General features: G+C 40.6%; 1 protein-coding gene across 2 annotated transcripts in view; it reads right to left on the reverse strand.

The window, feature by feature from the left end:
• ptprn2.S (protein tyrosine phosphatase receptor type N2 S homeolog) overlaps positions 1-27154 on the reverse strand; it is a 577776-nt gene that overhangs the window by 62523 nt on the left and 488099 nt on the right. For both annotated transcript variants that reach the window (XM_018269027.2, XM_041567358.1), the window contains one exon: positions 8428-8622. In XM_018269027.2, coding sequence (XP_018124516.1) covers positions 8428-8622 — 195 coding nt within the window. The remainder of the gene's footprint in view (positions 1-8427; positions 8623-27154) is intronic.

Consider the following 27154-nt stretch of genomic DNA (forward strand, 5'->3'; position numbering starts at 1 on the left):
TTTTTGGGTAGGCTGATATCCCAGCATCCTCAACTACTCACTGGCGGACAAGTAGAACATTGTATCTCACATATCATGACATTAGGATGTTTATATTTCTGTTTTTGTTGTCTATTTATGCTTTATCTTACTCTGCTGCCCCTCTGTTTTTAATACAGGTATTGGATTCTTTATCCAGGAAACTGTTATCCAGAAACTTCAGAATTACAGGAAGGCTACCTCCCATAGTTTGTTTTTTAATCGATTCATTTCAATTTTAGAAACGATTTCCTTTTTTTTTTGTAATATTATTTTATAATATTATTTTATAATATTATAATATTATAATATTTCTAGAATAAACTAGAAAATAGACCACTCCAGCCTTGCTGCAAAATCTCACGTCCCCTGTAGTGTATCAGTGCTGTTGTATAGGAGAGCTGGTCTCAATAAAGTTGCAAGATTCAAGATCAAAAGATACAGACCGCACCTCCGATAAAAAATGTTTCTCCTTTATTATTTTGCTATTAGAAAAGATTATATAAAAGCATGTAGACGCATCATTGCCTGACGCGTTTCAAACTCAACTAGTCCTTAATCATATTAAAACCATACCTTGTACGGTAAAGTATAATGAATCCTTATTGGAGGCAAAACAATCCTATTGGGTTTCATCAATGTTTAAATTATTTTTATTAAACTTAAAGTATAGAGATCCACATTTTGGAATGACCCCTTATCAGGAAAACCCCAGGTCCCAAGCATTCTGGATAACAGGTCCCATACTTGAACTTGATTGCTGATGCAGAACAAATACAAACCATACAAATGAAGATCATGCCATTGTTCCCTGTAAGGCGATAGGTGCTACAGTGTTAAAGGAGAAGGAAAGGTTAAAACTAAGTAGGCCTTATCAGAAAGGTCCATCTAAATATACCAGTAAACCCCCAAAGTAATGTTGCTCTGAGTCCCCTGTCAAAAGAAACACAGCATTTCTTTCCTTCTATTGTGTACACATGGGCTTCTGTATCAGACTTCCTGCCTTCAGCTTAAACCTCATTGCCCTGGGCAAGAGCATGCTCAGTTTGCTCCTCCCCGCCCACCCCTCCCTTCTCTACTGTAATCTGAGCCCAGAGCAGGGAGAGACTCAGGCAGGAAGTGATGTCACACCACATTAATACTGCAGCTCCTATCCTAAACAAACAGAGAGTTTCAAGAGCTTTTTACTCAGGTATGGTAAACTATTCTACCGAATAAATATAGCATTCTAGCTTGCACTATTGCAGCTAATCTATTGCCAATATGCCTCCGTAGCTTTCCTTCTCCTTTAAGTGAACTGATTATGTAAAGTATTTTCTCACATGATCCATTATATGGGGATATCCAGGCTTTTTATGTATTGCTGAGTCCTCTCTCACTTCTGATTTTCTTCCTGCCCCCTTCGCATGGGATACATGGTTTCTATTAACAGTGCATTAATGGCTTTCAATAGCACTGCCACCTTTCCCTATACACAGTGATAATGGAGTCTGGTAATGTGTAAAAGGATTATTCCAATCCAATCTGCAAGAGCCGGGATCAGGTGGCGGCACAGCGTCGGCTAATCCCTTTCCTCGAAGCTGCGAGCAGCCAAAGGTGATAGGTGAAATTTATATGAAATGTCAGGCTGCAACCGGGGGGAGCTCTCGGAAGACCTTTGATTGTCCAACAGCTTTAAAGATGCAGCTGTGATTGTTACTGAGAAAGAAAGCAGAATATTGGGTGCCATGGAACCTGCCTCCCCACTAAAGCACTAAAGTGCAATAAAAATCAAACAACAAACAAGAATAACATTTAGCATTTTGCAATCTAATATTCTTTCTTGAACTGTTTTGAGAATTTTAATTGCGCATTGCCCACTTTTAAGAAGTGATTGAAGGTGTCAAAATCTTTTGGAGCAAACATCCCAACTTTTTCACTAAGAAGTTTTATTCACATTCACTGCACACTGGCGCAAACAATAACATTTGCAAACCTTCTTTCTCTGTCGGAAGTGGTCGCTAAACAGTTTCTGGGTTCGCAAAAGCTATATTAAATTCAGGTAAATTCAGGAAAATTTGTTCACACAAAGGCATAACTTTTCCCATTGCAAATATTTTTTTCCGTTACTGACTTTTATTACATTTCCCCATTGGTGTAGTGGTAAAAAACTTTTAGATGCCACACTCCTATAACCATTTGCTCTTTGTTTCCATGCCAATAGATCCGGCCCAGATCTGCTCCCTGCCGAATCTTCCTGCAGCATCTCCCTGCCGCGACCTCCCTTTATTGGGCAGGTCGCGGCAAATACAAAGTGCACGCATATGCGCATGCGCGGTGCGGTGGAGGGCAAGACTTAGCAGGGGACCCAGCAGCCCAGTGGGGCCTGTGCCCCCCAGTCTGACCCTGAATAAATGGAATGGTGTGGATTTTGTGCAAATATATAATTATGCCATATTCCAGAACCAATGAGCCTTCAACAGACATTCCGTTGCAGCCTAACAACTTACTATACATCATTTACAAAAATAAGTGCAGCATGCAATTTGGATGCAAAGTTCAATTTTTAACTATAATTAGCATATACCACCCATAATTCCAGAATTATGTTAGCCATTCTCCCATGTGCTCTGCTAAAATAGACACAGTTGTACCTGAATTTTGAACTAATTGGGTGCAAGGGATGTCTAGAAGAAGTGGCAGTTGCACAAGGCTGGAACTAGGGGTACGCAGAAGAGGCAAGTGCCTAGGGTGCAACAAATTGGGGGTGCCACGCACATACCTCTTCTCTGGACCCTTGTTCTGGTCTGGACCCTTGTTCCCTCACCAACTCTTGTCAGTGGAGGGGGTGAGGTGGTCAGCCTCGGGCGCCCAGACAACTTGGCCCGGGCCTTGGGTTGCATTGCTTCTGGACTTGCAATTGCTCATGGTCAAAATGGTGTTTGCATCTGATTCACTGGGCACAAGTCTACTCACACAACTTGCTGTGGGGATCCTGGAGTTTCCACTAGGCAGAGCCAGGGTTCCCTAACATAAATAGGCCAAACTGTGAACCAGTTATCAGTAAAGGCAGGATGGGAGCACAGGGATGAGGAAGAAGCCAAAAGTGCACGTCTGAAGGCAAATCATTTCATCTTACCCAATAGAGACTACATCTTATCTAATAGCCATAACCGGACAAAACTTGAGTTGGAAATGGTAAGGCAGGTAGGTAACTGCATTTAATATGTACTGAATGGCACGTAGAATATATATCACATGAAAAGGGCACTATGCCTAGCAGTGTTGGAATCAAAGCAGCCCATCTGAGTGATACTATATAGGGTTCCATCTACAAATGGAAAAGTTATTCAAATCCCTATTGTATGCTAATTTTAATGGTGTATACTAGGACAGCTGGCATCTTTCCATACACCTTATCTCTGAATTTGCCCTTATATTCCACAGCTGCAACTGGCACAGTAAAACTCATCAATATAGTAAGCATTTTTCTTATAGGATATTGAAAAGGAAGTACTAGGGAACTTGCTGTATCTACTTTGTCCAATACCAGCACCGTTCATTAAACAAATGCCCATATGGACCAGCTATCTGACGTTGTCTAACTAGGGCAAAGATTCCAAACACTTGCTGTTTGCTGGAGAATTCAGTTGACAGCCTGAGTGATAAGTGGCTAAAAAACCTCAAGCATAAAACACCTTTACGGCAGAGACACACGGTCAGATTCGGGGAGATTAGTCGCCCGGCGACAAATCTCCTCCTCCTCGGAGTGACTAATATCCCGAACTGCCTTCCTCTGCGATTTTCATTCTAGCCAGTGGGATGACACTCAGAGTGCTTTGTTTTCCAAAGTCACACGAAGTTGCCTCACGTGGAAACTTCAGGCGACTTCTGAAAACAATGTTTTCCAAGTGCCATCCAACCGGCAATTTTCATTCTAGGGAAGGCAGTCGCCGGGTGACTAATCTCCCCGAATCTGACTGTGTGTCTCTGCCCTTATAGTTGCATGCACAGGGGAAACTGAAATGTAAAAGCATCTGCAATGTAAATACCTTAGTAATTTTGCCTTTTCATAGTTATCTAATTCCAGTTATTTGCAGAATCGGGCTTTAAAACGACATGTAAAATGTCAGAGCACATTTTTCCAACGCAAACTGGGCAGCTGCAATGCTCTTTGCTTTACTGTTTTGCATAAATACAATCCATGCACTTCTATTATTTGTATTGTGCTGAGCACTCTGTACTCCACAGGCAAGCCCACAAAGGATACATTTATTGGAACATTGCCTGTGCAATTACTAAAAGGACAGAAATCGCACTTTCATGTCATGTCAAGTAAAGCACTCTTTGCCCATATAGACACTGTCTTTAAGAGGCATATTATATTGTAGACTATTTGTCCCTGCACATAGAAGACAAAATCAATTCTGCAACTCTTTGCTTTACATATAGACTTTTGTTGCTTATTGCTACAATTGGTTGCATTGGTAAAACCCTATATGTGTCCCAGTCTGTTTAATTAAAGAAAAATCTAGATTTGTTATCCAAAAATATCTCAACATGATTTAGAACCATTGGGTCCAAAACTAGGGGCTGGGAGATTGCAAAAGTCAATATAGTTAGATTTGAGATGAACTTCTTTTCCTCCTCTAGATACTCCTGTAAATCCAATTTGAAAGTCAATTAAGCTGACATTTAGGGGTGAACAATTGTTTGCTGCCCTTGACAGTCAATAATTGACTGGCTGATATAGAAATGTTTTCATATGTCTGCAATGGGCTGTTATGGGCTAAAGGTGGCCATACATGGAGAGATCTGCTCGTTTGTCGCCAAACGAGCGGATCTCCCTCCGATATGCCCACCTTGAGGTGGGCAATATCGGGCTGATACGATCGTGGGCCCTAGGGCCCAACGATCGGATCCTAACGATGCCTAATGGACGGTCGGATCGCAGGACCGCATCAACGAATAGATGCGGCCGTGATCCGACGGGATTTTTTGTCCCATCCAATCGAGATCTGGCCGACTTTCGGCCAGATCTCGATTGGTGAAGCCCGTCGGGGGGCCCCATACACGGGCCAATAAGTCCAAACCATATGTTGGATATCAAACCATATGTTGGATATCAAAGGTGGCCTTGTCTTAAGCTCAGAGACACAAAGATATCTTACCAATCAAGGTTTCATACGATTTTCAGACCATGTGTGGATCTTCCCAACATTTTTGGTAACATGGTTGTTTGGTAGATTAGATAGGTTAGAAGATTTCTGTTGGCTAACGATAATTTCTGCATGTATCTGACGATATCAATGGGTGATTTTCACTAGAATTTGTCAGACATAACTTTCGTACGATTGCTGTCATGGGCAGCACATCATCTGATTTGCTCTTTTACTACTTTATTTAATCTGAATGGAAAGTGGCAGTTCGGAAGCTGGGACGTCCAATCATTTGTCGGATACAAGGGTAAAAACTGCATGTCTATGGCCAGCTTTAGGCTGGCCATAGACTCAAAGATCCGCTTGTTTGGCGACATCGCCAAACGAGCGGATCTTTCCCCGATATGCCACTAATGGCAGGGCTATATCGGGGGTAATTCGAACGATCGAATTACAATACGCCAAGGGGCTCCGACGGGTCGGTCGGTTAAAAATCAAACCTTCCCAATCGATATCGTGGCCAGATATTGATCGGGAAGACCCTTCGGAAGCCCCCATACACAGGCAGATAAGCTGTCAAATTGGTCCAAACGACCGATATCGGCAGCTTTATCTGCCCGTGTATGGCCACCTTTAGACTTATGTCAGAGCACTGACTTCTCCCAATGGGAAGTTATCCAAAGCTGGATACATACAACCCACAGATGCAGCCAATGATCCTTCCAAACCAAATTATCTCACGAAGACACTGCAGAGAAAACAACCACAATGAGGCCACCCCCAACTGAGATGAGACCATTTCATCCACTCTTTCTTACAAGTCCAATTTAAGTGTAGTACAGCTATCCCATCAGCTTAACTTTCAATTTACCTGTGGCTAGAGCTTTCATTGAATATACTGTTTTTGTGAAGTAATTGGTGGCACTTGTCTCCCAAACTAAAATTAGGACCATTATATGTTGGGAAGGCTTGCGGTGTTGGGGTTTGAGGTTAGGGATGCAGGAGTGAAGTGAAGTGGGCTTGGATTGGAAAATGTGGAATATTAAAAACACTGTAAGGCTTCCACTTTTAGGTTTCTTAGACTGGAGACAGGGTGCCTTTGGGTGCTATGTATAACGGGGACCACTTTCTACCCCCTTATTTAAAAACAAATCTAACCAGAAGACAAAAGAACATCACTTGAGCCAACAATTCAACCTAAACGACAAATTTCTTTTATCAGCCTCAGCTACTGTGTAACATGCCTTACAAAATATCCACTCCATCCCCAAGCAGAAATCTTCAGATGAAGGTATCAACGTTTTAACAAATTTCCGCGCTTATGTTAATACTGAAAATAGAAGCGGTCCTGAAATGACACAAATCCACTCTTACTAACAGCTTTCTCTCCCGGCGCAAAGGCCATAATAACATGTTTTTCCAACACACCCTGCCTTCATACACTATCTTTATAATTGCCAAAGAAATAATTATATTTTACTTGTTCCAGCGAGCACTCACAAAAGCATACACGACGGCATAAGAAACCAAAATATCACAGCAGATTTTTTTTTGTGTAACAAAATTAATGTATTTATACTGAGATAATGATAATTGCTATTTTGCTGCGTATTCTTCTTGCTTCTTTATCTCGGCTGCATTCAGAAGTTGACACCATGGAACCAGGGTGCATTATGGTCCTCGTTAAGCGCGTCTGTCTCTAAATGGGTCTAAGTCATCTCTCTTAAATGGAGTTCAAATTACCCAACAGTTTATTGCTAGTATTAAATTTCCCTAACGTATCGAAACATGTGTGAGGTTTGATATACCGGATTGTAATGAAGCTTACTGATGTAAGTATATAAAGAAGGGATTTATTATTCATCCTGTATAGTTAACATAGTTGTGTTGCCTTTCGTTACTTCTGCCACACAAGTCAAACTGTAATGTAACCTGTTACTCTTACAAACCTGCAATCAACATTTGTGACAATTAAATTGCACTTTTGACATCTTGACTTTAAACCAGATCCCAGCACTGTATCCAACATTCTCCAAAGAAAGAAGGCTCTTAACTAACCAGTAAAGAATTCATATCATGTCATATCATATCTTCACACCAATGCTTCTGGTTCCATACAACAACTGCCTGTTATGCCTTTAATGTAACACAAAATAGGGCACATGTACATCCGGAAGTGCAGTGAGCAAAGTGCAATTGTCATGTTTTTTCCCTCAATGTAGCATTTTTTTCAGAAATGTCTGCTTCATTGTGGTCTCAAAGGGGTGATTCTCTTGACACGATTGCACCGTGGATATTCGCCAAAATTAGAGCATCTGTACATGTGATTCCTGCCAAAGTGCACACAGTAAAGTGTGTGTGGCATCATTTCCGGTGTTCACTGGTGTCAGGGTCGGACTGGGGGGCCTGGGGCCCCACGGGGCTGCTGTCCAGGGCCCCCCTCTGGACCCACTGTCCAGGGCCCCCCTCTGGACCCACCTTGGCGTGCCGTCTCCCCGTTTGTGCGCAGGCATGCACTATGGGTTTTTGGCCACCTCGCGTGCGCTTGTGCACAGATGGACATTATGTTTTCTGTGTGGTCAAGGCAGGAAGCAGCCGGTAAATCAAAGGATCTGGGCCAGCGGGGCCCACAAGAGCCGTGGGCCCACTGGGTTTTTTCCCGGTGTCCCAGTCCAACTCTGACTGGTGTTATTTATGGTGTTTGGTGAGCAAATCATGTGTGCCCCCTACTCTTTTGTCGCAACTGAACTGCAGCAATTGATGCAGCCCTCTGAGGGAATTCTATAACTACTGCCTGGTCCAGAGGTGACTGTAGCTGCAGAGTTCAATAGGCAAAGTGCTCAATTTAGAATGGAAGGCAGGATGGACTGAGTCGCACCTTAATAGTGCAAGGAGCACATTTGGATGCAAGTCCCTGTAAAGGGGTTTTGCACTCAACTGATTATGGGGAAGTGGGAAGATGCACTTGCAGATGCACTTGAACCTTAACGCGATATAGCTCTAATTGTAACCATGCCAAAGGAACCCGAGATCCACTCAACCAATCCAAAGCCACACATACACATATCTTTGGCTTTTTATATGCACATAGGATAGGTTTTATTGGAACATTTGTCATCAATGGCATACCACTTCTAAAGGTGCACTGGGTGCATAATGTTCTGTTCCATATGGGAGTCAACTGTATTTATGTTTCCTTTAACCACAAAGTTCCACATTAAACACCAAATACAAACATTCTGAAATAGCCAATAATGGCAGTAATCCTTACCAGTATCATGTGACCGGTGGAGATGTCCATATTTGATTGGACCGGCTCCTCACTCCACGATGAAATGCTGCTCCGTGCCGTAGGACTTGGCATTGGCCCATCACTGAACTGTGAAGAGATGCTATTGATGCGAGAACTGTGCAGGGCCTCTGGCCGATCAGAAGACTTGACAGACATGCGTTGCCGGCAAAGCTCCTAAAAGAAAAGAGGGAGAGAGAGACACAGCATATGAATAATATGGAATTAATGTCGACCCCAAGGGAGAACAACTTGACAGCTCATGCCAAAATGTAGCCAAGTTTGCTGCTGAATCAAGAGAAAGCCTGTCATTCACACAGGCACTGGTTGGCTCTGTCATATAATCCATGTTTTGCTATTTCTAACTCACTATAAAATAACATTGATTGGGAGTCAAAAAGACAAGTGATTCCGGAAATCTGTATGGATGCATATATCTACCAACAGAAATATATATATATATATATATATATATACAGTGTAGAAGGCTTTAGCACACACTTCAGGAGTTAGGGACCTGGGTGCAATCCAGAAGTAAAATATCCACGACAAAAAAGCTGAAGCACACCAGGATTTTCTTCAAGAAATGTAAAACTGTTTATTCCATCAACGTTTCGGCTCTCGAGTGGAGCCTTTATCAAGATAAAGATTACAACAAAGTGAAAACTATTTAAAGACTCACCCAGCTCACTCCCACCTCCCAGTGACGCCCCCTTTCAGGTGTGAGGGATAATTAGAAAATTCATTAGTGTGACTGGTTCTTCCAATAGATACATTCTGTAGAAGCAAATACATATAAAACACAGAATGTGAAATACAGTGTATAACGTGCTATATATAAATATTAAATATTAAACATCAAAATAGAATTTATATATAAAAACACTTAAAAATCCACAAAAAGGATTACCAGTATCAAAACCTAAAAACAAACTGTTTGCAGAGATCGCTATATTATACTTGACAATCATTTTACAGAATCTACCCCTTTTATCTTTTATCCAAAAAAGGAGATTGGCATTGATTGCCCCAAAGATATATATAACAAACTTTTTCATCTTAAAAAACGCGAAGTAGATCTAGACTTGCACGGACTATTTCTGTCAGACTACTTTAGATCCAAGAGAATACCACGTGGATTTCGCATTAAAAATGCTCCAACTATTGGAAGACACAATCCCGACCTATGCAGGAAGTGGGTTGGAGTGTTAAATCGCTGTTCCCTTGACCTCATGGTTTTGGTCATTGAAGAAGTTAGCAGTGAATTAAGTAAAGTGCGAAAAGAAATTGCCACACTAGAAAATACACACCAGATTGCCATACATGAGGCAACATTTGCAGAATTCCACACTAAATTGAAAAACAATGTGGACACATTTAAAAATGACTTACTCCGCTTTAAAAGAGAGAAATTGCGCAAGGTGGATGAAGACTACCAACAACACCGCGTTTACAGGTGGCTTGCAGGCGGAGGAGGAACGGGTGGATGGCGGAGAGGACAACCAAGATGGCGGAAACAGCGCATCCGTACTCTCAGTACAGTGGACAGCTCTGGCGAATCAGCCGGCGAAGATGATACTACGTCATCAGGACGCGACGTTCCTGTAACACAGCACGCTGCCACAGCCGCATCCTCTTCTAGCCAGAAAGCGATCCATTTTCAGCTGGACACCCTACCCACAGACCGAGGACCGAGAGAGGAATTTTCCCCAGTGAATACCAGGAGCGCAGGCAGAGCAGGCCGAGGCGCATCCGGAGGGGGAAGAAGCAGAGGAGGACGTCCTCCCAGATACCCGCATTGACTCCAATATATAACTTGTCGCAACACACGCTGACACAAGCCGAGTCATCACTACTTTGCAAAGGTACATCTTTTATCCCCACAGTACCATTTAACAAATTTAATTGTGAGGTGGATTGTTATAAGATGGGCAGAAAACTACGTTTACTAGAACATTATGGGGACAAAAAACAAGACGACACTCAATTAAAATGGAAGACGAAAAGTGACTTTGACCCTAGTTCTAGCAATACTAACATTAAGGTGTTTTTGCAGACTGTTTCTCACGAAATTTCTAACTTGTCTGAATCTTCATTTAAGGTACACCCTAATTTGTCTGCTGATGAAAGAGGAGCTCTTAAGTCTTTGAATAACGATAAATCCATTGTAATACGACCAGCAGACAAAGGAGGGGGTATCGTTATAATGAATTATAAAGACTATCGTGATGAGGTATGTAATCAGCTTAACAATGTTGCGGTTTATCAAAAGTTAACCTTTAATCCTGTATCTAAATTTAAGGATGACATAGAATTAGTATTAAAACATGCTGTAACCCAAAAGTGGATTACTGAGGGAGAAAGAATTTTCCTTACTCAGGAACACCCTATTTGTCCAGTACTTTATTGTCTTCCCAAGGTACATAAAGATGTGAAGAATCCACCCGGTAGGCCCATTGTGTCCTCTCGTGGGAGTTTGTTACATCCCATTGGCCTATTTTTAGATGATTGTCTACAAAGTACCGTACAAGCTCTCCCCTACTATTTAAAAGATACTCAACAACTTTTGGAAATTGTGTCAAATTTAAAATTACCTAACGAACCCATACTATTAGCTTCCCTCGATGTAAGCAGTTTATATACTATTATCCCTCACTCTGAAGGAATTAAATCAGTTCGGTGGGCACTACAAAATTCTGCTGTGTACGCTGGCCCTCCAATCGAATTTATTTGTCAATTATTGGAGTTAACATTGAAATGCAACTACTTTCGGTTTGAAAAACATTTTTTTCTTCAAAAGACAGGCACATCGATGGGTGCCTCGATGGCTCCGGCCTACGCCAACTGTTATATGGCCATGTACGAACAGCATAATATTGTCCCTTTATACGGTGATTCCCTGTTACTGTATTTACGTTATATTGACGATATTTTAATTGTATGGCGAGGCAGCGAAGCAACATTGAATGCGATGGTCGAAGACCTTAACAAGCTGGATAGTCCAGTTAGGTTTACTGCTACAATACATCCGCAACAAATTCAATTTTTAGATGTGGAAATTTTTAGAAGGGATAATAGCTTGGGGTACAAATTATATCGTAAACCCACAGATAGGAACACTTTATTGTACGCCACAAGTTTTCATCCCCCAAGTTCCAAAAATGCAGTTCCCTTCTCTCAATTTTTACGCACTATGCGGAACAATTCTGAACAAGATATTTGTGAGTTACAATTACAAGAAACTTTTGACCGGTTTGTACAAAGGGGCTATGACCAGAATACTTTATCGGCTGCCTTGACTAAGGCACGAGCACACATAGCACAAGAGAGGGCGAGACAGGGCAAGAAGACACCTAATGAAGGAAACCGCTTCATTGTAACATCTACTTATACCACAGGTTCCCCAGCAATTAGAAATATTGTAGACAATCACTGGCCCATCATATTAAGCGATAAAAGTTTGGCCCATAAAGTGAAGGAAAAACCACTATGGGGATTCAAAAGGGGCCCTAATCTGAGAAGTTTACTGATGAAAACAGATCCTGTTCAATGTTATGATACATGCAGTGCCATCTCAAGTAAACTTAAGAAAGGGTGTTTTAAATGTGCGGGGTGCATTACTTGTAGACAGATGACGACAGGTAATTCTTTTAGACACCCCCATTCTGGGAAAGAAATACCCATCAAACATCGTATTACCTGCACGACAACACATGTCATCTATATTATAACTTGTCCGTGTGGGTTAACATATGTTGGGAAAACTCAAAACAATCTACGGGAGAGAATGGGCAATCATAGATCCTCAATTAAACGGGCACTTGAATCGGGAAAATCGGATTTACCACTACCCAAACATTTTTTAGCAAAGGGACATGGGTTACCCACTTTGAGATTCATGGGGATTGACTTGGTACCTGAACCTAATAGGGGGGGTGACTGGGACCGGTTACTTTTGCAAAAAGAAGTTTATTGGATTAAAACTTTGGACACCGTGGCCCCTCGCGGTCTCAATGAATATTGCTCTTTTTCTCCTTTTTTGGATAAAAGATAAAAGGGGTAGATTCTGTAAAATGATTGTCAAGTATAATATAGCGATCTCTGCAAACAGTTTGTTTTTAGGTTTTGATACTGGTAATCCTTTTTGTGGATTTTTAAGTGTTTTTATATATAAATTCTATTTTGATGTTTAATATTTAATATTTATATATAGCACGTTATACACTGTATTTCACATTCTGTGTTTTATATGTATTTGCTTCTACAGAATGTATCTATTGGAAGAACCAGTCACACTAATGAATTTTCTAATTATCCCTCACACCTGAAAGGGGGCGTCACTGGGAGGTGGGAGTGAGCTGGGTGAGTCTTTAAATAGTTTTCACTTTGTTGTAATCTTTATCTTGATAAAGGCTCCACTCGAGAGCCGAAACGTTGATGGAATAAACAGTTTTACATTTCTTGAAGAAAATCCTGGTGTGCTTCAGCTTTTTTGTCGCGTATATATATATATATATATATATATATATATATATATATATATATATATATATATATATATATATAAATATATAGAACGCACAACCACATGTCCAAATATAGCCTGGGTGCCAGACCAATAGTATAATAGAATCTGCATCAAGCGACTGCACTCCTAGTAAATTTAACAACACAGCAACAGTATGAAGCAAAAGTGGAGGTTTAATAAATCCTACGTTTCGGTTCCTGACTGGAACCTTCGTCACCTCCCTGATGCTGTGTTGTTAAATTTCCTAGGAGTGCCGTCGCTTTATGCAGTATTTGATCAAAACTAAGATATAATTAATCTATATTGGAAGCAAAACCAGCTTATTGGTTTTATTTAATGTTTACATGATTTTCTAGTAGACTTAAGGTATGACAATCCAAATTACAGAAAGATCCATTAGAAAAAACCCAGGTCCTGAATATTCTGGATAAAAGGTCCCATACCTGTATAAATAGCAAAAATCAGGGGCAGAAGTTACTTAGGGGCAAAAGTTATCCAGTTATGACAGCACCTGAGCTGATCTTGGCCCAAAGGAATTCTCAGTTACCCTTGAGTTGATGGAGATGGTGTCCATCATCCAAGTCTGAGCAGTCGTACAAATACAACAAAACCCTGGCAGAAAGTCTAGCATTTGGACCCACAGAACTGATGTATCTGTAAGCGTCAGATGCTTCAATTGAGGCTTATACCATGGCGGCTAGTGATGGGCGAATTTGCGCCGTTTCGCCGAAAAATTCGCGAAACGGCGCCGGCGTCTCGTTTTTGACGCCGGCGCCCGTTTTTTCGACGCCGGCGCCCGTTTTTGACGCCGGCGAATTTTTTCCACTAATTTTTTCCACTAATTTTCCCGGGCGTTTCGCGAATTTATTCGCTGGACGCGAATCGCGCATATTCGCCGCGAATTCGCGCCTGGCAAATAAATTCGCCCATCACTAATGGCGGCAGAAGCAGAGTCTGATATGGTCTCACTTGGAAATAAAAAGCTACTGAAAATGATTATGTGACTCAAATATTAGTTTTTTTAAAAGGATTTCCATTGGGATTGATTACAGAGAAAGAGTCACCCAACTGTAACAAGCTGACACTGTCAGGAAGTATTAATAAAGTACTTTTTTCCACTGGGAATAGTGGGACTCTCAGTGGTTGGAAAGAAGAAGTGCTCTCTCTATCTCATGTACAGGCTATGGCTCAACAAAGCAGTGAGGGAAAAATGGGTGATTGGCTACTTGTGTATCAGATTTCTGCAGCCATTCATTCTTTGCCTCCATGAGATATTAGTGGTCATATTAATGCTGCCTGCTTTCCATGGAAAGAGGACTAACCAGCTCTATATATCACAGTAAATTCCCCATTGGACACTAGCATAAGGTGCCAAGATCCATATTTATAATTAAAGTGCCACACTTGTCATTGATTAGGGTTTTTCTTTTTTATGCTATCTTACATTGCTTACACGAGTATAATAAAAAATAATAAGGAAATGTATCAAGGATCACTGCCTTAAAACAAAAAAACAAAAGGAGAGTGCTGTGGTGTAGCAATTGCCAAAGCCCCCCTATTTTTCCTATTAAGGTTAAACTTGGTGATAATTTTCAAAAGAAAGTTGCAAAATGATCAGTAAGATGCTGTTTTCTGGATAATTTGTATAATATGGTGTGCTGAAATCACAGGGGGGGTTCATGGGTAAGGGCTCTTTCTGACGAGCGTTTTTACCTACGCTCCCCCGCGTTCCGTTTTTCTGTGTTCAGCCGCAGGGGAGCGCAGGAATAGACGCATTACATTTTTTCCAATGGGGCTGTACTCACACAGGCGCGTGTAGGCGCTGAACACAGGTTGAGACGCAACATGCTGCATTTTTCCTGCGTTCGGCGCCTACACGCGCCTGTGTGAGTACAGCCCCATTGGAAAAAATGTAATGCGTCTATTCCTGCGCTCCCCTGCGGCTGACCGCAGAAAAATGGAACGCGGGGGAGCGCAGGTAAAACCGCTCGTCAGTAAGAGCCCTAAGGCTCATTGACAAACGCAAAGTAATACAGTATGGTACCTGTTATGCAGAATGGATCTTTCTGTAATATGGATCTCCATACGTTAAGTCTACTTGAAAATAATTTCGATATTACGTTAACCCAGTAGGATTGTTTTGCCTCCAATATGGATGAATTATATCTTAGTTGGGATCAAGTAGAAGGTACTGTTATTATTACAGAGAAAAGGAAATCACACAATTTGAGTTATTTGATTATAAGGGAATCTATGGGAGCTCTTAATTTAGAGCTTTCTGTATAACGGATCCCATACCTATACTTAGGATGTAAAATTGAGTCCATGTTGATGTTATTCAGAAAGGTAATTGGGTAAAGATGATATGATATGACTGCACTGTCCTGGATTGAAAAAGCATGCGAGAGAATGGCCAAAGGTGATGGTGCCATCTGTATATAGGAAGAAACAGCAACATGCCGATAGAAATGTATATACTGATTGAGTTATATATATCATACATCGAAGTACAATGTTTTGCTGACATGTAGTGACCCTGCATCGATCTCACTTGATAATGTAGAATACACAGCACATCCTTGTGGGCGGAATGTATGAATACAATCACAACCAAAAATCAATTAGCTGAGATTAGTGGGATTTTCTCTTCCATTAACTGGGAATTACAATTGCTTGTCACTAAATGAAGACATGGCCTTGCTCACTGCAAGACATTAATGGCTAGAGTTGAGCAACCATTAGACATTCCTTCCCTCCCCGAGTCTGAGATGCCTTCCTCACACAACTTCCTAGAGAAGTGATCCCCAACCAGTAGCTCATAAACATGTTGCTCTCCAAGCCCTTGAATGTTGCTCTCAGTGTCCTCAAAGCAGGGACTTATCTTTGAATTCGAGGCTTGGAAGCGAGTTTTAAATGCATAAAAACTAAGTATAGTGCCAAGTAGAGCCAGTCCACATAGAGGCTACCAAAAAGCCAATCACCGCCCTTATTTGACACCCCAAGGGACTTTTTCAGGCTTGTGTTGCTCCCCAACTCTTTTTAAATTTGAATGTGGCTCACGGGTAAAAAATGTTGGGGACCCCTGTCCTAGAGAATAATGGAATGTAGGCTGAAGAGTAGAATAGCACATATATTTGTACTGTATCTTATGAGACATGTGTGCATATTAGGTGGAAGCGGCCTTTTCCGATGCCACCCGCCTGGTCTCCCCAAGTTTAAACTTTGGAGAGGGTTCAGGAGGCATGAGTAAGACATTATCCATTTGTATTTTTATGTTTATTTCTCCCTGCAGAGTGTGATTTCTGCTCTGTAGTGTGTCAGGGATTGGATTTATTCTGCAGATAGGAGGATGTACCTGCCTGTCAAAGGTGAGCAGGTATTAAAGGGCATGTCAAGTCTAAAATAGAATAAGGCTAGAAATGCTGTATTTTGTATACTAAATATAAATATGAACTTACTGCACCACAAGCCTAATCAAACAAATAATTTATGCTTTCAAAGTTGGCTACAGGGGGTCACCCTCTTGTAACTTTGTTAAACATCTTTGCAAGACTGAGACTGTGCACATGCTCAGTGTGGTCTGGGCTGCTTAGAGATCGTCATAAACAAAGCTGCTTGAGTTCTGCATGGCTGGGAAGTAAGGTGGGGGCTCCCCCTGCTGTTCATAAGTATGATTGTTTCCCTGCAGAGCAGTTAGGGACCATCTGACAATTCCTATCCACAGCAGTAAATGAAGGGAGAACTTCACTGCATACAGTCCGGTTTCTTATAAAAACGGTACACATTTTTTAATCAAAGTATATTGGAGATAGGTTTCTTTTTCATTAAAGAAAGTAAAAATGGGATTTTATTTTTTTGCCTTTACATGCCCTTTAAACCTGGGCAACAGAGGAAGTCCCACCCCTGACACTCTACAGAGCACAAAGCAAACTCTGCATGGAGAACTGTCACACCTACAGGGATCCTACAAATACAAACAATCACACAGCCTTCAGCAATTTCATTTCAGGATTAGTGATGGGCGAATTTGCACCGTTTTGGTTCGCCGGAAAATTTAGCGAAATGGCGGAAAATTTGCGAAACGGCACCAGCGTTTCCGTTTTTTCGACGCCGGTGAATTTTTTTTTGATGCCAGCAAATTTTATCGGGCAAATTTTCGCTGGCGTTTCGCGAATTTATTTGCTGGCGGCGAATCGCACAAATTTGCCGCAAATTCACGCCTGGCGAATAAATTCGCCCATCACTATTCAGGATTCCAAAGCTGCAAGTGCACTAACATTTTAAATACACTCAGTATAGGCGCAACCCTTTCTCAAAAAAAAAAAAAGAGTTCTTGAAACACGGCTGTTTCTTTGGTAAAGCATTCATTAAACTTAATTAATTAAAGTATCGAATCAGATGTAACGTGCTGTTGCAGATGGATAAGCAGAAGTTCTCTGCCTGCATTTATTGGAGGATTAGTGCCATGTGTAGGCAATGGCTCTGTCATTTAAATAGCTTGTGATAGATTGTTTAATTACCTTGAAAGCTCAGCTAGAGCATCCTCCTTCTAACTGCCATCCCACTGACCTATCTGCCCCCTGCTTTAATCCCTGTAAAATGCAGCTGCCAGAGTCATCCACCAGACTTCCTGCACCTCGTCTCCTGCTCAGAAATAGGAGATGGTTCTGCTTTGCCTTTCAAGGGGAAATTAAGGAGAAGATAATGATTTGGCAGGAGATAGCAAAGAAAGAGGGACCCCAGGGTTTGAGGAATGTTTACCCATTTTCAAACTGCTCTCATCATAGTCATTCCATCAGTTGCTTTTATTACAATCATATAAAAAACCCGCCCCACCCTCCGCCACAGATTTCCATAGGAAGCTGAGGGGATAAGGGGTAGGGGGTCCAAGGAATACTGTGGAAGTGACGTCACACACACGGCGCGCTGATATCACTTCCACTGAACGCGTCACATGATGTCAGCACGTACGGCACATGACATCAGCGTGTGACATCAGCGTGTGACATCAGCGCGTACGGCGCATGACGTCAGCACACAACTTAAGGGCATTTTAGGTCTGATGCTTAGGGCGCCATAGGACCTAAATACAGCCCTGCTGACATATGAAACAATTGCTTAGAGGCTGTCTTTGTAATTATAGTCATCCTATTAGGCATGCATAATTATTCTTTCATCGGCTATTTATATCAATTAAACAGCCTTCCTGCCTGAACTGTGCAATACAGCAAGAACAAATTGTAAGGTTGGCAGATCATCTAAAAGACTTGTACATTTCTGGAGAAACCAGTTATCAGTCCTTATAAGTGACCCTATCCCTTCTCTTATCCCTGGTAGCCGGCAAAACTGGTAAAAAAAACACATAATACACAGGGACTTTTCTCAACTGTTTTCTACATGTTTACCAATTTTCGGAAATATACAGTATACCTTAGTGTTATTTTCTACTTTCAAAAATTGTCGAATGCATTGCATTGAAGTCTATGGGCGACAAACATTATTTTGATGAGCAACAACGTTTTTTTTGCAAAGCTTGGTGGAAAAACTAGTGCCCAGTAAGCCAAGTTGATTCTTTAAAGTAAGACAGGCTGAGAAAAACCTGCAACTAATGAATCAAACTGTTAGTGTTACAGTGTAACTGACTTTCGTAAAGTCAAAGTGGGGTGGGGCATAGTCAATAGAGATAAAGCTGAGGCTGCTGAGAAATGGCAGCAACTGACTATCAATATGTAAACTGCTGCTAGACATTTTGTCAATTTCCCAGCTGCCCCTGGTCAAGTGACTTGTGCCTGCACTTTAGGAGAGAAATGCTTTCTGGCAGGCTGCTGTTTTTCCTTCTCAATGTAACTGAATGTGTCTCAGTGAGACATGAGTTTTTACTATTGAGGGTTGTTCTTAGATCTACCAGGCAGCTGTTATTTTGTGTTAGGGAGCTGTTATCTGGTTACCTTCCCATTGTTCTTTTGTTGGGCTGCTCGGGGGAGGGGGGAAGGGAGGGGGTGATATCACTCCAACTTGCAGTACAGCAGTAAAGAGTGATTGAAGTTTATCAGAGCACAAGTCACGTGACTTGGGGCAGCTGGGAAATTGACAATATGTCTAGCCGCATGTCAGATTTCAAAATTGAATATAAAAAAATCTGTTTGCTCTTTTGAGAAATAAATTTCAGTGCAGAATTCTGCTGGAGCAGCACTATTAACTGATTCATTTTGAAAATAGTTTTTTTTTCCCATGACAATATCTCTTTAAGGGGTTATATGATAACTATGTATAAATATATAAGGGGATCATATAATAATCTCTCTAGTGTTTTATTTACCAGAAGGTCTTTCCAGCTGACACAAGGTCACCCATTCCGATTAGAAGAAAAGAGGTTCCGCCTAAATATTCGGAAGGGGTATAGGCTGGTTTAGGTTTTATGTTAAATGAACTATTCAAGCTAGTTACCCTTGACTTAAGCTCAGGATATACATTTATTTTACAACTAAATCATAGTACAATCTACCTTGTTGCAACAGAAGGAACATGGGTTAAAAGAAAGCGAAATATTATTAATAATTAATAACCAAAGGCTCAAATTGGCCATTGAGCAACACAATGCCCAAAACTACAGTAGCTGTTCATATCCTCTCAATAAACATGTTTTCACCAGTTATATGTTATTGTGTTTGAACATGTAACTGAACCACATATCAATTATGCTGTGTAACTTTTATAAAAAAAAAACCCGTCATCAAGGCAGATTAGAACTTTAGAGAGATTGTAGCTAATGCAAGAAGTCCATCGCCAACAACTTGATACACAAGCATCATCCAACCAAGTCCAACATCCAGGTTTCTATTGGTCTGTCATCTCAAAGTTTGAACAACATCTATGGGGCAATATATTTACTCTTGTTTATATTTCGACTATATTCTGTTCAATGGGCTCTTCATATAGTTTTCGACATACAACAGCTTGTACACAATAACACAACATGTTAGGACAAGAATACGAATAAGCTTTTTCTATATCCCAGGGATTACAGAGCCATAGGGCTGAAAAAAATAGTTACTTTATTAGGGTTAATATACTAATAATAAAATTAATGATTGCTTTATTGGGTTATCTTGTAGACGAGTTCTCTGGTATGCAAAACTGGGCTTGTTGTTATGGATATTCACCTTGAAATTGCCCTACATTGTTGTAAATTTTAACCAGACCCAAAGCAGATGCCAAGTAATATTCAACAATCCTGGCCTTTAGAGTTTAGTTTGCAGAACATAACATCTATCATGAAAGTCTTCTATAAAAATTGCCAAGCTTAATATTATTAAGCTCCGCAAATAAAATTACTTCTAATTATTTTTCCCCTTCAGATGTATGCCTTTTGGCTTGATCATCAATTTACTATGCTGTATTATAAAAATTTGATCAAAAGACTTAGACACTAGTGAATGAGCCAGAGATAAAAGTATCGCAGATGTGATGTGAAATAAACCTGAATGTGGGGCTGCCAACCAATCACATATTTGCGTTCACTAGTCTAAGTGGGATGCTTTACCAAAACTCACATTTTTCTAATTTTAGAAACTACAAATAAACTAATTTCCACGAATGTCAGTCATTTATCAAAAGATCGGAACTGAAAAAGTCTCCGAAAAGTCTCAAGATAACCCTGATTTTTTTAGTAATATCGCACAAAAGCCAGTGTCAAAAACACCAGAAAACCTCAAAAACCATGAAGAAAAGAAAGATCTTCCAGTTGTAACAATCTGCCATTGACTTGTACATGATTTCGATTTTTGGATTCGTAATTGTCACAGTTTTGTCGCATAATAAACCCTGGAAAAACATGATTTTTTTCCTTGACTTTTTTAGTATTTGGCGACAAAAAGCCTGACCAAAAAACTCTTGGTAGCAAATCGACCTTTAGGGGATAAAATATCAAAATCAGAATTTATCTGATTATTTTTTTAAAAAATACTCCGACCAAATCCGCATGGGTTGTTTCCCCTTATTTATCAATGCATTTTCCCCAAAAATTTCAGTTGGGGAAAAAGAATTGTGAGAATCGTACAAATATTCGAATTGTACGAATTTTTCAGATTTTCTGCACGAAAAATTCTATTTTTTTTTTAGATTTTTGCCTGAAAACCGCAAAAGCCAGCTCAGATCAGTATATCTTCATACAGCCTTGGCAGGTCTGAAATTTCAGTTTTGGACATCCTTGGGGTATAATAAATCCCAGAAAAATATGGGGGTTTTTTTTCACTAAAAATTCATATTTTAAAGTAAAAAAAACCCCTCAAATTTATCGAGTTTTTGGAATTCAGACTTTAATAAATAACCCGCTTAGTGTAGATGACTTTAGGGCTCGGAACAGAATGAAGAAGTAGAAGATGCAATTCCAGGGCATCTTTCATCTAAACACAAAACGGTAAGACCCATGTATAGGGGGTTTAAGATTGACCTACAATATTTTGCATATTTCTCGTTTTTGGATCGAAATGATAGTGTGTAGGTGGTGCGCAAGTTTACTGTATTCTTTTTGCTCAAAACCATGGTCAGTAGAGTATTTTCTGTTTGGAAAAACAAATATAAATAAAAGTAAAACCTCCTTTAGTTAATAGTCCCATTATCATTTTCAGCTCTAGGCCCTCACTGACTTATTAGCCGCTAATTGTATAGGCGTCAAAGAGCACGTGTAGCTGAAAATGCTTCTAAGCAGTAGCAACATTATGGATGTGAAGGGCTGGATAATGGGGCACGGGGACACAGCATGTGCAGAAGAACACTGCTCAGCAGCAATTAAAGAAAACAAAGTATTCAAACAACCAGGGGTCAGACAAGACAATTGAGGGCCCCAGTACAAGAATTTGGCTTGGGTGCTTCCTGCCTTCATCATCTGTCAAAATTACAATAAATGCCACCTCTCGTACCCCTAAAGACTATAGACCCCAGAGCCAAAACACATTTAAAGAGACAATATAGAATGCAGTCCGAGGGGACAGACAATAAACAAGCCATTAAATTGATGGTGCCGGTATTTCCGCTAAACTAAATATAATGAACGAATGGTACTTTGCTTGACAGTGTAGCAATGAAGAATGCTGAGATTTAAGCCTTATCGCCCAGCAATATATGTTCTGAGTTGTGCCTAAAACAAGTGACTACTGAACCGGAAAACAAGATTTAGACATAAATCCGCCGGGATGAACCTGCCAAAATAGCACAATGTACATTGTGTAATAAATGCATCATAACAGCAAGCAAGCGCTTAATAATTGCTCCTATTACTGCACAGTATTTCCCAGGGATTTACACTGTAAAGTGCACAGAGACCAGTCACTTCACTAACTTTTGTATTTCAGATGACAGGGCAAAGTAATAGAAGGACAGCCTTGGGTGGTGGATATAAAAGTACAAATGACTAATATATATATATATATATATATACATATATATATATATATACATATATATATATATATATATATATATATATATATATATATATATAGCAATTGCTACCTAAAGAATCCCAACAGCACCCCAGTGAAACCAAAACAGAGCTATGGCCCATGGGCACAGCAGCCCCTGAGGAATCATTTAATGTAATAAAAAATTGCACTGATGTGACTGCCACCAAACTAAACAATGTGATCAAACTTGGTTGGATGTAAATATCAGAACTATTCCGTGTCCAGAACTTTTCGGAACTTTACACCACACACAGGTGGAGTAGATGCCCACTTCATCATATCTTCTCTGCACTCATTGGGTCCCTTGTTTTTAATATAGAGCATCCATCATGCTATCAGTAGTGATGGGCGAATTTATTCGGCAGGCGCAAATTTTTGCTGCAAATTCGCCGGCGTCAAAAAAAAATTTTTCGCCAACGTCGAGAAAAAAACGGACGCCGGCGTAAAAAATGGCCAACTGTTTTGCTAATCTTTCACCGTTTTCGGCGATGTGAAACGGCGCAAATTCGCCCATCACTAGCTATCAGCATAACAGCAGCATGAATTGATGGACCTATCCAGGAACTCGGCAATATCCATGTAACCCCTGATTTGTGATATGACAACACTCACTAATGTAACAGATGCCCTCCTCATCCTCTCAATTGTACTTCCCTTGGGCTTCTTAATATTTCATATACTCCAAGTTAGAGGTCAAGGCGGCCATCATGTTATCAGCTTGACAACAGGTATCCACTGACCTACAAGGAAACCCTGTAATGTCTAAGTAAGCTCTGGAGTTATTTTCCCTTGTCCAGAAGGCAGGGCTTTGCCACTAAACGCTCATATCTGACCATGGAATGCATTGTGCATTGACAGTAATTTACAGTGGACCTGTCACCCTAAGATATCATTCCAAATCTTATTTTATGATGTTAGTCAAGTAAAAAAAAAACTTTTATGTACACTATATAAATTATTTAAATCATGTTTCATTAGTCTTTTTTTATGCCTTAGGCATAGAGGCAGGGCAGCAGAGTGTAACTATAGAGGAAGCAGACCCTGCGGCTGCAGAGGGGCCAATAAATATTGGTTAAACAGGTCAACTTCTAGCCATGTTGGGGGCCTGAAAAATAATTTGCTGTGGGGCCCAGTAATATCTAGTTACGTGCCTGCAGGGCAGGCGATATACTATTGACAGCTGAGATTTTTAAATGAGGTTACATGGCTATTGATGTTTTAATTAAAAAATAAAAATTAGGTTTCATGTTTCATTTGAAAAGGACAGCTTTATATGTCTGGGTGACAGGTCCCCTTTAAAAAAGACAATAACTAGTGATGAGCGAATTTGTCCCGTTTGCGAATTTCCTGCAAAATTCTCGAAAACATTAGCGAAATGCGAGTTTTGATGTGGCGCCAAAGTAGAGCGCCATCGACAATTCCGACGCTGACGACAATTTGACGCATGTTAAAGTCAACGGAGGTGTGTTTAATTGTTGGAATTTTCACTGCAAAATGTATTCGCCGACTGCAATACGCGGAAGTTCACTGCAAATTCACGCCTGACGAATAAATTTGCCCATCACTAACAATAACACAGCTTAGAGAATTTAGGAAAGGAGTTAGCAATGTGAGAGAAACCTGAAGCAATTCCCATGCAAGATGCAAGAGGAATTCCACTTCTCCACTCCTTTGCTCCAACACCAGCTCCACATCATTGAATGGAGGTAAGCTGCCCAATGATGGAGCGCTACAGAATTGTGGCCCTTGCCCAGGTTAGCTTTAGTGCTGATTGGAGTAATGCCCAACTAAATAGCTTACTTTTTTTTCTTATTACTGTATAACCAACTGATTATTCAGGACTCTACCTACTATTTTAGTCCCAGGTCTGCAGGGTGCTTTATTCCTTTATAAAAATGCAAACATTATTCATTATTAGTCCCTGAAATACTATCCAACATCATTGTCTGCTTTGTTAGTCTGGGGATGAGGATCCCTGCTGCTCCGACTGATATGAAGAAGCACAAATATGCAGCTATATGAGGCTCCCTGTATAGTACAACCCAGGATCAATATGTTTTACTCTTCTGGAGAAATAAAATTCATGTAAATCCTGCTTAAAAATAGGGCAAATTTTCATTTGTTAACAAGGCTCTTCTTCAGCAAACACAGCTACACTAACACAACAGTGTAAAACCTCCACGCGCTGATCCGTTGTACACACCAGCCAAACGGCGCCAATGTAGAGACGTGGCTTAACCAAAGTAAACAAATCACCGTGTCTGGGATATGAAAGTCAAACAAGTCTTGGGTGTATTGATATTGCTATTCATAAACACATTGTTTTTAATGGATTGGCTAAACCTCGGGAAATGAAAGCGCGGGAGATGCATAATAAATCCGAGCCCACCAGAGCATACAAATCTCTGCACATCAAGAAAATAAATGTCATTTATTCAGGTGTTTCTGGGAGCCCAGCTAAGAGAATACAATTTTGCGACACACAGAACTTTAGGAAAAGAAATACAGTAAAATATTGGCTCCTCTATTGGATAAGCGCCAGTATATGTGCTGTACAACTGTTCCACCAGTGTGATACTGGAGCCGAACTGGGAATCTGATGCAAAATAGCCTACTGCAAGGAATGATGAAGTATAGAGAGTATTGACTTGCAAATATGGCCTCATGCTTCACATTCTAACAGCCTCTTTGTTCTTTTAATATTTAGAATGTTTTTTATTCTTTTTATGTTTAGCCTATTTGATATTCTTGTATTCATGGTTTTAAGTGAACCCTGTCATAACTGCAGAGAACTCAACATCTAGGAAATCATCAAAAATCAGGGTGACTTTTAGCTATTCACACGGCCCCAGCCACACCGTTACACCCCAATCACATCTTTGAATCACCACCTGAAGCAAAAAAACTGGAGGGTTTTAACAGGTTTGTAACTCCAAAATCCCATTACCCAGAAAGCTCCAAATTACAGGAAGATTGTCTCCCATAGACTTTATTTTATTCAAATAATCCAAATTTTTAAACATGATTTCCATTTTCTCGGTCATAATACAACATTACTTTCACGTTCGGCACCCTATATCCATAACTCAAGCTAAGCTCCCTGGTCTGGGCTCTCACTTCTGCCTTTAAGCGCCGCCTTTCACCTCGGGAGGATGCCGCCAGGTCTTAATAGAGAGAGAGGAGCAAAGCTAACGGTTCTGGACGAGCAAAGGGGCACGATTGTCTCACCAGGATACTGGAAGGAAGAACATCACCAGGAACAGGCAGGCCGGGCAGCACAAACAGAGAATCATCAGACAGGCCGGAATCAGGATAGAGAGCATAGAATAGTCGATGGAAAGGCAAAGGTTGGATTGGAGAGGTCAGAATAGTCACAGAAAGGCAGGATCAGGATTGGAGAGATCAGAGTAATAAATCAGGCAGGCAAGGGTCAAAACACAATAGATCAGTCAGGATTTACAAGGAATTAACACCCAGGAACTTCTAAATAGAACCTAACAACGGGCAAGCCTAAACACACTGAATTCCCCTTTTAAACTGTTTGAATTTGGCGCCATTGCGCGCTGACGTCACATGCCAGTGTCACTGCTCCTTTAAGAAACAGACGTGCACACGGCGCGCGCCTTAGAGAAAGCCGGCACTGGAGAGGAAGGAGCAGTGCAGCGGGCGTCCACGCCGAGGACGCGACGCTGGACCCCGCTGCCCACTAGACCACCAGGGTAACTTTTCCTTACAATTACCTTTTACTTAATCCAAACCAATATATAATTAATCCCTACTGAAGGCAGGGTTTATTTAACTTTTAAATGATTTTCTAGTAGACTTAATTGTGAATTGTGAAGTTTGAAGATCTGTCATCCAGAAAACCCCAAGCATTCTGGATAACAGGTCCCATACTATAAGTATATATATTTATGAATAGTTGGGGAAAGCAGTGCAATTCACATAAACTTTCTGCAAAAATCTAATTATCATGGGTGCTGCTACAGACAATGGTTATACCAGCCTTCCCAGAATTCTAGATATACAAAACCATAGAGAAGATTGCCTCCATAGATTGTGGCACAAAAATCAGTGTTGGGAATTTCATCTGCCAAGTACAGATCTACATAGTAATATAGGTTGAAAATAGACCATGGAGTCCAACTTTTAAGGCTAATTGATACCTGCCTAACTGCAAGGGAGTTTCTTTGCTATGCTAACTGCTGCTGGACATTTTTTCAAAAAACTAACTGAATATTAGGTCAACTTCTAAACAATATAATATATATATGACCTAACTCTTGCAGGCACTATAGCAAGGTTGGGTGTCTACACAATATTTGGGAAAATATATACTAAGAAGAGGTGTTAGTACAGATAACTGGGCTCTCCCCTTGAAGATGAACTATTTTGCACCCACAAAGTCAAACTTATGTTGGGTATTCTATGTTTTTGGGTCTGCTGCTTCAAGCACAGTTAGAAGTAGCTCAGCATGAAGACTGATGTGAAGGGACTGATGTGACCTGGAATTCCATAAACTCTTATTCCTTTTGGAGCCCTGTTTGAATGCAGAGCAATAGGGTTGGAATCTAAAGCCAGCAACTATCTCTTGACAAAACTTAGAAATCAGGTGGCCTTATAAATAATTATTTCTACCAACTATTGTTTTGGGTAATTTAACCATTGTCCAAAGTGTGAATGTGAGCTATCAAATGTGTGTGTGTTGGTAAAGCTT

This window comes from Xenopus laevis, chromosome 6S (genome assembly GCF_017654675.1).
Source record: "Xenopus laevis strain J_2021 chromosome 6S, Xenopus_laevis_v10.1, whole genome shotgun sequence".
NCBI lineage: Eukaryota > Metazoa > Chordata > Amphibia > Anura > Pipidae > Xenopus > Xenopus laevis.